This window comes from Chinchilla lanigera, unplaced genomic scaffold (genome assembly GCF_000276665.1).
Source record: "Chinchilla lanigera isolate Chin_1 unplaced genomic scaffold, ChiLan1.0 scaffold00004, whole genome shotgun sequence".
NCBI lineage: Eukaryota > Metazoa > Chordata > Mammalia > Rodentia > Chinchillidae > Chinchilla > Chinchilla lanigera.
This window is the reverse complement of record NW_004955405.1, coordinates 18,524,651-18,540,710: the sequence shown is the minus strand read 5'-3', so window position 1 is coordinate 18,540,710 and position 16,060 is coordinate 18,524,651. Positions and strand designations below refer to the sequence as shown.

Here is a 16,060-nt window from a genome sequence, read left to right as displayed (position 1 = left end):
CGAGGAGGAGCCGGACGGCGCCCCCGAGAAGGGCCGGAGCTCGGGCCCCAGCGCCAGGAAGGGCAAGGGGCAGATCGAGAAGAGGAAGCTGCGGGAGAAGCGGCGCTCCACCGGCGTGGTCAACATTCCCGCGGCGGAGGTGAGCGGGCGGGCCGGCGGGGCGGGCCGCCGCCCTCTCGGGGCTTCCACCGAGGGCACCCCGGGCCCGGAGTTTCCCCGCGACTCGGGCTCGGATCGTTTCACCGAGCTAGGCAGCAGAGGGTGAGAGGGTGATGGAGGTTTACTTTGAGCAGATGCTTCCTGGGAAGTTCCCTAAACCCAGACTGGGACACGTGCTTTTCCTAGTTTCCTGGCTGCGGTCGCAGATCCTGGGCATTACTGTGGAGCTGCTAGAAAGACAGCGTAGGACCTTACGTAGGTAGCTTGATCAGTTGGGAAAATTGATTAATAGCGATGACGACATACTTACTTTCTCACTCTCTCAAGTTATCACATTATATCCTGTTATGTCTAAGTACCTGCTAAGAAAATGTACCTGGAGCAGTGTCCGAGACAGCTTTGTCTTGGGTCGAACCCGAGATGCGACCGCCCAAATGAACATACACACTGTGTTAGTACGTAGTGCTTCCCAGGACAGACACAAGTTTTTTCTGAGTCATACTCTGGACAATAGGGATGCTGGATCAGCTTACAGTTTTGTTTGCTTAGATCTGTTCTTGTGCTTAGTATCTGGAAAACATTTGTGGTAGACGTATTTTTGTATGTTTTTGGTATTTTTGAGCCGTCTCAAAACATTTCTGTAGGCAGCAGCATCCAATTGGATGACTGGTAAAAAAATTTTACTTAGTGTATAATTGCACCTCCATTTATGTGAAACAAAACGATTCCAAACAAGTTTGAGTTACTTTAATCGTACCTCGCTGTGCATGGGAAGTGGTTCAACTATCTTTCCCCCCCCAAAGTAGCTGCATCTTTTTCTCACTGGCGCTTTAGAGTTTTCTTTTTTCCCAGTACTCTTAGCCTTCTAATTTACTCAACTTTGCTACCCACTGTATAAGCTATTAGGAATTTCCTAACTTTAATTATGGCTTAAGTAAAAACACTCACATTAAGCTAAGTAGTAGCTTTTGGTGTTAAGTTGAGGCAATATTAAATAGACCTCAACCTTTAAGTATTAATTTTTTCCATATGTGAAAAATCAGAGTGTGTCTCTGTAGGGTGTATTTTAGTATGAATGTTTCTGAGAGATTTTTATCAACCACCAGAACTGTCCTCTGTGGTTTGCTACTTCCCATAAAATATGTTATTCATTAAATTGTTTTAAAAGGAATTCGTAAGAGTGGTAATCAAATTTCCAGGTTTTTTTTTTTCTTAACTTAGAAATATGAAAATTAAGGGGAAATTGAAGACAAGGGTTTGGAAAAATTACATTCCTCAACTTTATTTTTAAAAGTAACTTACGGTCTAAATAAAAGAATTTATCATTTTCAGTCTTTTGCACATTGTTCATCTGACAGGGGTCTTATTTTGGGAAATATCTTGGCAGATGTTAAACTTCACTTTTGGCTGCTTGTGCTAAAATTATTTTTCAAATACTTTTAAAAAACCAAGAGTAATGTTTACTAGGGGAAATAAGTAGGGTGTATCTTGTGAGAGCCTAAGAAGCATCCTTTGTTACTACTGCTGCTTTGATTGAGGGAACATAGTGCTGAGAATGTAGATGACTCCCCACTACAATTGAGTCTAATACTCTGGAATGTTTTTCGTTCGGGTGTTGGCAACTCCTAAATTTAATTTTCCTTAAAAACAAACAACCCAAGGTACCATTTTTTTTTGCCTTTGGAATTTGAACCTTTTTTATTGAATAGGGAATTGAGAAATGTTTTTTTTAGGGGTAACTCGCTTTATCTGTTTCGAGGTGTAGGACCCAACAAAACGTAAATACTTCACCACCCTACTGTATCTAATTAGTGAATATACTTTTTCACTGCCTTCCTACCATATTTTCAGTTCTTTGAAAAAGGTCTCCAAGTTTGTTTTAATAGTGATAAAACATATGTTGCAAAATTGTGCTGGTGAACCATTTTCACTTTAAATTGTTGGGTTTTTAGAATTGTATACCATTTCTCCTGGTTTTCAACAGTCATAATGTTCCTTGCCGTGGAATATTCAGTGTGATAGAATTTAGCGCTCTTGTTTGAAAAGAAGCTTTTCAGGTGTTAAAAATATTATAAAAGGGTGGAAATCATCGATCAAGAGTCAAAAATACACTTACAGTTTAATAGCATTTTTACTTTAGGATAGTATCTCCAACCAAGTTTTGCCTCTTTGAGTTGTTGATAAACAGCTTCCTTCAAGAAGTATATATTAATCAACTGTGTGACTTATTGTGGCTGTCTTTCACTCATTTTATTAGAGAATATTATATAACGTTGTAAAGGTATGTGACAGCGCCTAAAGATAGCAAAATCAAGTAGGAGATAGTTTTAGAAGGAGGCAGGTTAAAAATGAAAATTGGCTGCTGGAGGGGAGGCTGTAAGGTGAGCACTGTATGTGACTACAAGTACAAACATTCATATGCTCTTCAGTGTGAGGTAAACTTTAGTTCTCATTTATTAGAAGAATTTTAGAAAACTTTTTTTTCTGAAACTTTACTGTTTTAATTTTTTGGATAACAGCCTGAACTGGATAATTTGGATGTGACAAATCCTGTCAATAATTTTCATCAGATGAGACAAATGTTGATTACATGTCTGTTTCCAGTACCCTTGTACTAAGCACTGGAGAAAATAAGAATAAGGCAGTATATATTCTCACCCAGCAAAGCAGTAATCTAGAAAGAAATATAAGGCATAATTACATGAAAAGTCTAAAGTATTGAGTTAACAGTTTCAAAGCAAATGTAAAGTAGACTGTAAGGCATTATTTATTAAAAATACTGTGTGTTTATGGGTTGAGTGTGGTGGTGCACGCCTGTAATCCCTGCACTTGGGAAGCTGAGGCAGGAGGATCATCCTGAGTTCCAGGCCAGCTTAGGCTACATTGTGAGTTCAAGGCCGACCTGAACTACGTAGCAAGACCTTGTCTTGCCCCCGACTGTGTATAAAGGCATGACTGGGCTGGGAGCAGCTGTAAGGGACGAGAGTCTTGAGTAGAGTCACATATTTCTGTATATATTTATGCCGACATCTTCATGCATATGTACATACAGTGTTCTAAGTGTCAGAGTGCAGTGGTTCATAACTTTGGGAGCACATTGATGCTATGTGCAAATTTTAAAGAAATCCTCCCTCATGCTGATTTCCTTTTCTTCTCCCCCAGACCTTATGATTTAATGGGTCTGGGTTGGATCCCAGATGTTAATATTTTTATAAGCTCTCCATGTAATTTTAATTTGAGTCAGAGTTAAACTATTAGGCTTTAGTCCAGGGATACAGAAATGAATGCGGGCATTGCCTTCCAGGTACTCTTAAGTAAAAAAATCAAGTATGATAAGTAGAGTGAAGAGTACAGCCCAGCCAGTCCCTGAGCAGGGTCCCTGACTCAGACAGGGGGTGTAGTTGAATATTTTCTGGACAGTTGTGCTTCTCTTTTCAGAGTGCTTATGATCTTGTGCTCTTGAGAAGGTTTGCTGAATGAATTAATGGTGATGACTACCGTAGAATCTGTAATATTTCAGTAGGTTGGGATAGCACTGAAATTTTGAGTTAAGAATGAAAGTTAGCAAAATTAAAATTGTGTTTGTGTACTGCTGGACTAAATTGCTTTATGTGCTGTCTTTTTTTTTTTTTTTTTCCCGGTACCGGGAATCGAACTCACGACCTTGCGCTTGCCAGGCAGGTGCTGTGCCACTGAGCTAAATCCCCAGCCCCTATGTGCTGTCTTAATGCACATTATAATCTCCTGTGGTAGTTACTTTTTTTGGAGTTACTTTTTTTAATGGAGAAAGTGGAGGCCTAAAGTTCAAATCACTCAAGATCACCTAAGCATAAATATGTATGATTATTATGTGTCAATTAAAAAAATCTTATAGAAAATAAGGTACAGAGCAGTATTTCAAATGTTTTTGTAGTTTTTTTGTGTATGTATGCCTCTGGGAAAAGGGGCTTTTAAAAGAACCTACTTTATATTACTTAATATATTTTTTGTTTTTTAAAATATTTTATTTAAGGTTGTGAATAATTTAAACTTTTGAATGAAGTGAAAATATGACCTTGGGTAGAAATTAAAATCATATTTGTAGGCTCAGATTAGTTTTTGACCCTGTAATGCATTGTTTGCTTGGTAAAAATTTGAACATTGTGCCACTAGCAAAAGTAAATTTAATTTTGGCTAGAGGTTGACAAATGTGGATTTTGCATTTACTTAAATGATACATGTTTTTCTGTCAGGATGGGCTTGCTATTCCGCAACTTGAAATTAGGATGGCAGAAGAGAAGATTAGAGGGCATTTAAAATATAGAAAATACTTTCATGCAACTATAACCTAGATCACAGTTATTCAGTGTATTTATTGAATATTGCATACGACATAGTCTACTTAAAAAACTTTATAAATCCAGGTAGATTAAGAAATGCATTTTGGTATTCCCATTATGTTGCAAACTGTTTACCTTAATATGTGATGAGTCAGGAGAGAAACTGAAAATGATTCAGAGCTGGAGAAAATTTGACTCGTGAATGAGATAGTATAAACAGACTGCTTATTAAGAATTAAGCCCCACTTTCTCAAAGACCTACCAAAATACTTTTATTTTATCTTGTTAAAGTGAAATTTTAATATTATCAAGATTTGTAATGAATTATTTGAGGTGGGGTATTTCTTATAACAAAAATAATGTAGATGACATTGATGGTCTGCTTACAAACTTCTAGGTACAGTTGTGGGCGCTTTCCATAGAATGGTACATTTAATTATCATTACACTAAAGAAAACTGTGCTAAGAAGATAGTTACTTGACTGATGTTAAATGTGTAGAAAGAAGAGTTAAGAGTTGGTTTCAGAGTCTGGTGCTTAATAACCATTATGATTTTTGGTTTTGATTTGATTGTGTATGCATGTGTGTGTGTGTGTATGTGTATGATGCATTATGCATTCCAGGCAAGTGTTCTAGTGCTGAGCTACACACCCTGACCTTTTTCAAATTTTGAAACAGAGTCTGAGTTGTAACTATTTTACTACGCTTGAATGTATTACACACTATATGCCTAGTTTAAGAAGTACAAAGATGATCTTGGTAATAAAATATAAGATACTGATATAATGTACTGAATTTGAAATTAGATTTCTTAATAAAAAATGAAGTGAGACTTCAGGAGAAAATTCTGAGAGCAAGTAAATTTATAGAAAGAAGGTGTTATTAAAATAATTATTAAAAATTCTGATCAAGCTAGTGGGCTGTTTGTGCCCTTCATTGTTTGTTGGCCTTTAGCACTTATGATGTATGTAGACCAGAAAGTAATTATGCTGTTAAGTAATGCTGTGTAACGTTAAGTTTAATTGTTATAGTATTAGGGTTTGAAATTTTCTCCATGGTCTTTTTTGAAAATTGAGATACAGTCACCATAAAGTTTATTTTTTTAACTAAGTGTACAGTTTGGGGTCAGGGATAGTTGAGTGGTAGATTATTTGCCTAGCATGCATGAGGTTTTGGGTTCCACCTCAGCACCACAAAAAACAATAAGAATATGTAGTTTTGTTTACTTTAGTGATTTTTTGGTATATTCACAAAGCTGTGCTCTAAGTGCTTTTATATTTTCATCTTAATTTTTCTTTACGTTCCTAGAACTTTGGTGCTTGAGTTTTAGCAGTGGTATTGAAAGCATGAGAAACTAATAATCTAATTGAAGTATTTCACACGTTTCACAGAGAAAAGAAATTATGGTAGAATCTTCTCAATTTTAAGTTTCATAAAACTTGGGCAGCTACATCATTAATTTGTATTGGGAGTGTGGTATAAGAAATATTTAAGTTATTTTAATTTAATAAAATAATATTTTATATTTATTTACATTTTTACATTATCTTTCATGGCGATCTATAATGCTGTATCATTCAGACATTTGGCTACATTGATTCATAGTTAAAAAAATGGAGTTTTAAACTGCTTATGGGGGGGCTGGGGATTTAGCTCAGCCGCAAAGCGCTTGCCTGGCAAGCGCAAGGTCGTGAGTTCGGTTCCTGGTACCAGAGAAAAACAAACAAACAAAAAAATAAACTGCTTATGGGTTTAGTTATATTACTTTAAACAGTGTCCTAAAAGATGTAGGAATGGAGGCAGAGACCACCTGTGCCAGTGTCATCTGTGTTGTTTATTTTATTTCATTTTAATAAGTTATTTTTGTGGTGCCAGGGATTGAACCTGTGCCCTTTGCACTGAGTTTCATCCTCATTCCTTTGCAAAAATTGCTTATTTAGAAACAGTCTCCTGGAGTTGCCCAGATTGGGCTACAAACTTGCTATCCTCCTGTGTAAGCCTTCCAGAGTGCGGGGATTACAGGTATCCCCTCACAATGTTCACCTCTGTGCTGTTTATTTTAAATGTGCCCGCTTCTAGGATCCTCATTGGTGGGAGGAATTATCCGAGAAAGTATTCTAACATGTTTTGGAATGATTCTTGTGTATACTCAAGTTTGGAAAGAAGTGACCTAAATAAATACCCTGTATTGGTTTACTGGTCATTAAATGAAATTGATCTGGGTATAGTGGTTCATGTCTGTAACCCTAGCACTGTGAGAGACTGAGGTAGGTGGATCACAAGATCAAATCCTGCTTGAGGAATTTAGCAAGACCCTGTCTCCAAAAAAGGGGTAGGATATAGTTCATTGTGACAGTCCTGGGTTCAATCCATATTAAAGCCAAAAAAAAAAAAAAATGATACTGATTAGCAGCATTGATGTATGATTCAAATAATATGTTTGTGAAAATGTTACAGAAATGCTCAAATGATATATTATACTTACTGTATAGGTTAAATTGAAACTGACCATTGTTGCCTAATGGAAACTTGTTGTGAGAATGGTAAACGTTCTCATTTTTCCTCCCATTTAAAGGCTTTGTGGATATTTTAAAAGAGACAACTTGAGCTACTTGGAAATTTAGAGCATTTTAAACATTTATGTAATGCCACATATTTAGTGCAAAATATTCTGTCTGCCTGTTTTCTTGTCCAGAATTTGTTAGAAGACTGTAGGAAAGAAACCTCAGTTTAATGTGTAGTTAGAATTTAGCTTTCACTGATACTTCATTTTTAAATCTCTTTAGGGGAAAGTACATACTTAGTAATTAGCAATTCAAACTCTTAAAACAGTTTTTTGGCTATTTTATTGAACCATTGTGAAGTGCAAGAATTGTGTTCCAGCCAGGCCTCTTCTTGCATGTCTGCAATCCCAGCACTTGGGAGGCTGAGGCAGGGGGGTCACTTGGAGGTCTGAGCCAGTTTGGGCTACAAAGTGAGTTGAAGGCCAGCCTGAACTACAAAGAGAGACCCCTGTCTCAAAAAAAAATTTTTTTTTTATTTTGTTCCAACTGTTGTCCTTCTTGATTAGCAATTGGTTCTTAGCATATTGGGTTAACTGCTGAGACAACTTTCACTTTTTAAGTTTTAGGTAACTTTTGTAGCTGTGATATCTATGGTTAGTAGCCATCTGCTACTTTCTCCTTAGCTTGAAGATACATTGGGAATCAGTAAGAATGAATTTATAGGAATATATAGTTTCTAAAACTAGCAAAATTAGAATTAGCTCTAAAGTTTAAATGTTAACATGTAAATTGGCCAGTAAATGTTTATTTTGTGATTGTTTTTAGAAATTTCATTCACCTGGTTTTTGTGGGTTACAATATATTTTTTAGCAATGGTCTTCTGTTGAATTTAAAGAAATCGGGCAGTTGTATTTTGGAAGTTATTAGGAACTGTTGGAATGATCAATTGGAGTTTTTGTTGTAGGTTGTAGTAATACGGTAGCTAAAAACTTGTTTTCAGGCTCTTCATAATAAATTGTAGATTAAGTGAATAGTATAAGCAAAAATAAAATATAGTTTGAAATACAGAATAGTTTGAAGACATGATTTGTAATGAAATTACAAGCTTATGTATGAACATATAAACAAAGTGTGGTTCTTACTATTTTCTTTAAAATTTGCATGTTTTAAAGTATGAATTGATTTTTCTATCACTCTTAGAGTTTTGATATTTTGGTTGTGTTGGTTTTATGCAACAGGGTCTCACAGGCAGATCTTGAACTTGCTACATAGTCCAGGTTGGTTTCAAACTCACAGCAGTCCTGCTGTCTCAGCCTTCCAACAGGCATATGCCATCATGTCCTGTTTCGCAGTATTTTTAGTAATATTTAAAAAGACTGTAAACTTTAAGTTACGAAGAACAGAATAAACATGCAAAACATGCTAATTGATGCTGAGGAATGTGAATAAAAAGTAAAATTATATTAGTTGAAACGGTCACAGAAGTTTTTAGATTGTAAAATCGTAACCAGACTTCCTGATACTGTATAATGCAAGTGATGTAAGCATGATTTAAATCTTAATTTTTTTGCTGGTAGACATAATGTGTTAAAGTGGTATGTTCAGTATAGTTTTCATGTTATGTTTGAACATTTTAGCTCAAACATTGTTTTAGGAAAGGGTCCTACTACTTCTTTGCCCTATTACTTGGCTTTCAGATTGGCAGAATAATAAGCTGTCTTAAAATGCCCAGACAATCTTTAAGAAAAGTGTCTGGGTCATTCAAAGCTATGTTCTGGGACCTTTCTACAGTGGTGTACAGAGGTTTTTTTTTGTTGTTGTTATTTTTCTCCTCTGTAAACTTTGATCACGCTGGAAAATTGGTGGCCAGAACTGAAGTAATTGTTTGTGTATGCATGTTTTAAATTAGCATAAAAATTTCTGAAACTCATTTTGATACGAAAATGCAGTTGGGGGCATGCCACTGAAAAAATTTGTCAGTGGCATGTAAAAAGAGAGAAACCAAGTAAAACCCGGCAGTTTACACTTGTTAAATGTTGTTAAGGGTTACATAAATACTGTAACAAACGTATTTTACCTTGAAAAAGAGCTGAGGTGTTTTATATAAAAGTGAGTTTTGAAGGGTTACAGCCCATTAGTTATTGTGAAATGACACCTACAATGGATAGTTGTGGCTCATAACACATGCAGTATTTGAAGTACCTGATAGATATTTGAGGTATTTCTGTGTCCTGGTTGCAATTTTCTATATATACCTAGTGTTCCTTGCATTTGTGCAGGTTGCCTCTTGTTCTTTACCGTATTAGTTGTATGGGACAAACTCATTTTTTAGATCAAATATTGCAACATAATATACTGTGTGTCTGCGCACTTTCACATCAGTCTAAAACATAAAGCAAGACACTGGAAGATAAGTCCAAGTAATGATGTAGAGAAAGGAGTAGGGGAAAGAAAATAGTTAGGAGTGAGAATACTCACTTTAAGAGAGTATACTTGCTGGGCATGGTGGTGCACACTTGTAATCCTAGCACTTAGGAGGCTGAGGCAGGAGGATCATTGCGAGTTGAGGCCAGCCTGGACTACAAAGTGAGCTCAAGGCCAGCCTGAGCTGCATAGTGAGAACCTCTCTCAAAAAAAGACCAAAAAAAAAGAAAAAAAAAGAGTATACTATGTGATTGCTGGGGCAACAATGGGAAGGAAGGGATTGATGTGAGAGGCATTTCATTGCTATTAAAAGTGTATAGCTGGGTGTTTTGAACTGGAGAAGTCTTTAGACATAGTTTAGTCCATTATAAAAAATTAAATGGTATTCCCAGACTGCTTTTACTAAAGTTTCATTTCAACCTCATTCTTCTTACATTTAGTTGAGTCTAATCATATCTTTTCCCCACCAGGGCTAATACATACTTCCACTCTTTTGGAGATCTTGCTTATTTTATTCTGTCTTTCTCAAATACTTAATCTCTACTTCTTGGTTCATCATCTCACTAATTTGCTTCATTTTCAGTGTACATTCTGCTCTTAATTACTCATTTTCTAAAGAAGACATTGTGTTCACCTACTGAATCTCATATCACTGCTAATTTCACCTTTATTAGAATTAGTCTCTCTAAGGTTGCCTCTGACTTAATTGCCAGATGTGACAGCTTCTTTTCTGTTTTCATCATCTTTGACCCCTCTATCATTTGCACCTGTCCTCGTCCTGTGTGTGCTGCAGCATTTTTGTTAGATTTGTTTTCTTTGCTTTATTCAAAAACATCTGCTACATCGTACCTCATGCCTAATGCTATGAAGATACTCAGTTTATTCCTTAAGCTTCTAGGGAACTCCTAGTCTTCTCAGAAAAAAAGATAGGAGCAATTACAATTTGATAGGATAAAAATGATGATGGGGAAAAGAACACAGAACTGGATTAGTACAGAAAGGAACTGTTAATTATATAAGGCGGTCAAGGAGGGCTTTGCATAAGATGAGGCAAGATTGTGCCCTGAGTTTTAATTGGTATGAAAGATTTTCCAGGTGGAGATGGGGACACAAACATACTAGGAAGAGCAAAAAGAATGTGCACAGGTACAGACCTTGGAGGCAATAGCTTTGTGTTGCATGTCTCTGCTCCTGTGTGTTATTTCTGATCTTTACATTAACTCACAAGGTAGGGTTTTTTTTTTGGTACTGGGAATCGAACTCAGGACCTCGAGTTTGCTTGCCAGGTAGGCACTGTGCTGCTGAGCCATATCCCTGGCCTGTTTTTTTTTTTAAATCTTTTTTTCTGTCATTTTACAAGATGAGGAAGTTGAGCCTCAAAGAAGTTTTGACTTGCCCAAAGGCTGTACTGGCAGAACTTGGCTCTGACTCCAGATATATTTGCATGCCAGTGTCCACACATGGGTCTTCATTGTTGGAAGTAAGTAGGATATGTTCTAATACAGGAAATTTTTGATATCGAAGAATTAATGGTGGGGAGTGAGTGGAGGACACTTAGAGGAATAACATGGGTCAGTTGTCGTGGATCTGAATGCCACGCCAAGGAGTTCAGACTTCATTCTGCTGTTCGTTTGTTGGTATTGTGGACTAGACACTTCCTTCCTTTGTCCATACTTGTTTATGCTATAACTTTTATAGTTTCTGGAAAGGAAAACCCTTGGCTGTTTAATGTGGTATAATTAAGATGATTTTCTTGCTCTGGGATAGGTATCTATTAAAGAGTAGCAAACAACACAAAATGCTGTAAAAATAGATATATAATGCAATAAATAAATTTGAACTTCCACATGGATTAGCAATAAACTAGAGGGTAGGGACTAAATAAGGTTGTAGTGAATGCTTTTTTTTAAAAATGCTTCTCTTGACTGAAAAAATAATTCTATGATAAGTACATTTGTGAATGAATTTGGAAGTAGGATGAATGGAGTGGAGATGAGGGGTTCTGTTAAACTGCCTGAGTCTGATCTGAATGCTTGAACTAACCATGGTCTGAACTAACCATGGAGAAACTTATGCCAGTACTGTCTCTTGTATTTGGACTTGGCCATTCAGTTAATACAAAAGTATTCCATTCTTAGGTTCTTTGCATTCTGAAAATACAAGTGCTTAGGGCTGAATATTGCCTTTGAATCTTTTCCCATATATTCAACTTCCACAAATGTTCCTTTTCTCTCCTTTTTTCCCCTTGTACCTCCGAGGAAGTCAAGTGCTTCCCCTAAACCATGTTTTAGGCATAGTGTTTGTCTTTTGATGATAACAGTAATGCCTTATTGTAGAAAATTTTAAATAAAACAGCCAAACCAGAATTGTACAAGACCAACTGTAGGTACCATTTTAAAGTTTTGACTAATTTTCTTTGATTTTTATTTTTATGTATTGGGATTATATTCTGTATAAACTTTATAACTTTCCTTTAGAGTTGACTTTAAACCTATAACTTTTAAACTTCTTTTGAAGGGAGAGTGTTCTTACATTTTTTTGTTTCACAAACATGATTCCCATTTTACAATGACAGCTGTTACTTTATAACTTTGGAATATAATTCTTGCAAGTATTTTTAGGTGCACACATAAATATTTGCTTAGAAATTTAATTTTAATTCTAAAAACACTATTATGACCTTTTATTAGCAGTTTGTTATGAACATCGTTACATATCAGTATGCAGCTGTGTTGTTACTCTTAATGACTGCAGAATAAACTATAATTTGGATTATAATAGTTACCATAATTGTAGTTACCATAATTTACTACCTTGCTAGTATATGTTATATGTTAGACATTAACTAGGCCTTTTGAACATTTGAATTGCTATACCTTTTTCTGTTAACCAGTGCTGCCAAGATTTGGACAGATTCTAAGTTCATGATTTTTGCTCTTGAGTAATTTACAACCTAATTTGGAAAAGTAAGATTGTATAAGAAAATTCTTTAAGGTTGTATATAATAAAATAGGAACTGTTAGGCCATACTGTTAATACAGAAATATGGGCGATCCCTAGTGGACTGTATTGTCCAGGCAGTTTTGGGGAGGGAGTGTGAGATTTGTGATTGATCCTGAAGTATTGATAAAAAATGGATTATTGAAGAGAATCATATTTCAAGCCATTAGAGCAGAATGGGCAATGGTACAAACCTAGTTGGGGTCTCTAGAGCATGTATATTAGTAAGGTAGTAGGTGAAGATGGGGGAAGTAGAATGGTGAAGGATTTAAAAATGAGTCCTGGGCTGGGGATTTAGCTCAGCAGCACAGTGCCTGCCTGACAAGCGCGAGGTCGTGAGTTCGATTCCTGGTACTGGAAAAAAAGAAAAATAAAACCAAAACTAAAAATGATTCCTAAGATTTTAGGTTTAATGGAGAACTTGAATTATGTTGTTACTATGAGAGTAGCATTTTAGTAAGATAAGTTGTTTTGGCTCTGGTGTGTGAATAAATTTGAGGAGAGTGCTGAAGTAAGGATATTAGAAGTTGTTGTCATACCCCAACTGGGGAGACATGTGAAACCTTTAGAACACTGTAGCAGAATTCAGTTTGTTAATATGTTCTCAGTTTTATGTCTATTTAACCATCTGATAGTTTCTTCAGTTGGAGTACATAGGGGCATTTATTATCTTCAGTTATTATCTGATACTTTTAAAAAGACAACAGTTAAACCATAAATCACTTACACTACAGATTGACTTTGAGATTGTTTTATTATCTCAAATATAGATGGAAAAAAGTATTTCAGAATAAGGGGTCATATTAATAATAGATAACATTGTCTGCTTGCTGAGCCACTATTTTATTTCTGTAATATATATTAACTCATTTAATCTTTAGAGCAGTTCTAGGAAAGTCAGTGCTATTATTTCTGTTTCACATAGGAGGAAAGCAGGACACACAGAGGATAAGTCATACTGAGTTCTCATTTGAAGTATTAGTTATTAACTTTGCCCTTGCCTCCATTCTTGATCTTTTTCTTTCTGTTCTTCCAACTTCACAGTGGGTTTAGTGTCACATTTTAGAACTACCATGAGAAAAAGTAACATTCTTACATTAAGCTTGCTTTCATGTTTTTAATTAGAGTTAGCTTCACTGCAGTAAAAGCTGCACATGAGAAAAGAAATGAGTCAAAGGCCTTATTTACCTTAAAAACAGTAGGTGATTTATAAAACCCAGGAGAAATGAACATAGAATTTATCATTGTTAATCCATATGAACATAATCTACAGTTATATGATTATGAAAGACCTTACTTTGGTGGGGGGTAAATACACAAAAGTTAAAACAGATTCTGATGCAAAGGTATGTTTGTATGCGTTTCAAAGCAAATGGTAAGCCTAGTGATAAAGTCCCACGGGGAGGGAAATAGGTTAGAAAATAGGGGCTCTAGAGTGGTAGTAGTGTTTTAGGGTTCTCAGGGATGACTTCTATGAAGCAAGGGTTTGAGCTGAGGTCTGAATTTTGGAAAAGAGCTAGTCATTTGGAAATAGGGGAATGACTGAAGGAAAAGTGTTCTAGTTAAGGGGTACAGAAATTGCAAAGACCTGAAGGCAGGAAGCTTCTTGAAAGCATTCTTTCTTTCTACTTGGCTTCATTTCTGGATGGAAGAGTATTTGCATTCAGAAATGATATTTCCACTTTAAATACACAGAACGGAAGGACTATATTTTAAATACATTGATTAAAACCTTTTTGTTTTAAATCTGTGCACATGATTATTCTTAGATGTGTATGTCTATTTTCTCATTGCTGGGACACAATACATGACACCCATAATTTAAAGGAGGCAAGATTTAACTAATTTAGCTCTCGGTGTCAGGGGATTCAGTACATGGTCTGCAAGCTCCAAAGTAGGAAAGTAGGAATATTATTGTCTTAGTCATTTTTCTCGTCAGTGAGACACAGTAACTGACACCCACAACCTACAGGAGGAAGGGTTTATTTTTATTTTTGTTTTTAGTTTTTCTCCGGTACTGGGAACCGAACTCATGACCTTGCGCTTGCCAGGCAGGTGCTTTGCCGCTGAGCTAAATCCCTAGCCCCGAAGGGTTTATTTTGCCTCACCATTTCTAGAGGTTTCAGTCTGTAGTTGGTTGGCTCCAAGGCAGAATGGCATGACAGAGGGGCATAGCAGACAAAAAGGAACTTACATTGTAACACCTGGGAAGCAGAAAGACATCAAGGCAGGAGGCAGGCAGGGAGATAAACCCTCCCAGCTCATGCCTCTAGTTATCTGTCTGTTCCTTATAGCAGATGAGCTCATAATCCAGTTACTTTCCCACAACCTCGTCTGTGAGCATGTGAAACTCTTGGGGGACATCTAAATATAAACCATAAGAAACATGGTAGAAGGGCACACTGTAGCAAGCTTACTTTATTGTGACCAGAAAGCAGTGCAAGGGTCCAGTGACAGAAAAAAGGGTAAGGGACCAGAAGTAGACCCCAAGGCCATGTCTTCATGACCCACCTAGATTCCACCAGAAGTGCGCTCCACAAATACCCAAAGGGATGTCAAAGCGAGTCAGTCAGGTTGACACTCCACCATAACTGCCACCCACATCCCATTCCTTGTTAACTTGACACCCAAACAAACCTCCTTAAACCATATTTAATCTCCAAACAAGACAATAGCAAGTTCATAATTCTGTCTAACATAATATAACTATCCACATAACATAAGACAACATAACACAACTGGAAATGCAACAGTTCTTTCCCAAAGTCTATAAATAGTTGCAGCATTTTTCAAAAGTCCAAGTTCAAGTCACTTCTGAGACAAGCTGTGAACCTCTGTAAAAATAAAAAATGTTACTTAATCCTAAGATAAATTGGCACAAGGGTGATCATTTCAATTCCAAAAGGGCAGAATAGTGGGATAGAAAATAACTGGACCCAAAGCAAGAGTGACACCCAAACTTCCAGTCCTGTGCCTTCATATTTGGTATGTGGGGCATGTGTGAGTTCCAAAGGACTTGGTCAGTCCCACTCACATGGCCTTGCTGGTTGCAGACCACATGGCCTCTTTTGAGTTGGTTTTACTTCATGGCCTGCAGCTTGCCTAGGCAGACATTCCACATTTCTAGCATCTTCAGCTTAGGATTTCCACTGCACCTTTGATTTTATTCCTATAGTTTCACTCACTGCCCTCTCAGGGCCTCCTTGCTTGACCTGCTAGACCTTTCTTTGAAATCTGGGTGGAAGTCTTCCAGATACCACAACTCTTGCATCCTACATGGTGGTCAGACCAGCATCATGCAGACAATGCCAGGATCTGCCATCAGTGGAAGCAGTATCCAGGTCCCCTTGGCCATGAATGCAATGGTCTTTGGGCAGCTACATGGTTGAGCATAGCAAACAAAGCCCTGGAAACCAGTGTTTTAGGAAGCCTTCTTGAGCAGTTGTGTCTGCTCAAATGAAAGGTTTACAGTTTTGCACTGTAAGGCTCAAGGGAGCCGTAGATGGGTATTGCTGATTCCTCACATGCCCTCAAGGCATCTTTTTGTTCTTTTTTTAATTTTTTTTATTTTAAAGAATAAGAGAAGGATAACATAATAATAGGGGGGACTTAGCAAATTACAGACAAAATGGTAGGAAATTATCAATGGTTATC

At 36.7% G+C, this 16,060-nt stretch overlaps 1 protein-coding gene across 1 annotated transcript in view; it reads left to right on the top strand.

Moving 5' to 3' along the window:
* The window catches only part of Pawr (PRKC, apoptosis, WT1, regulator), a gene marked incomplete at its 5' end in the record, with an annotated part of 106,000 nt that continues 89,940 nt past the window's right edge, over nucleotides 1-16,060 (top strand). The window contains 1 exon segment of the mRNA XM_013517857.1: nucleotides 1-139. Coding sequence (XP_013373311.1) covers nucleotides 1-139 — 139 coding nt within the window.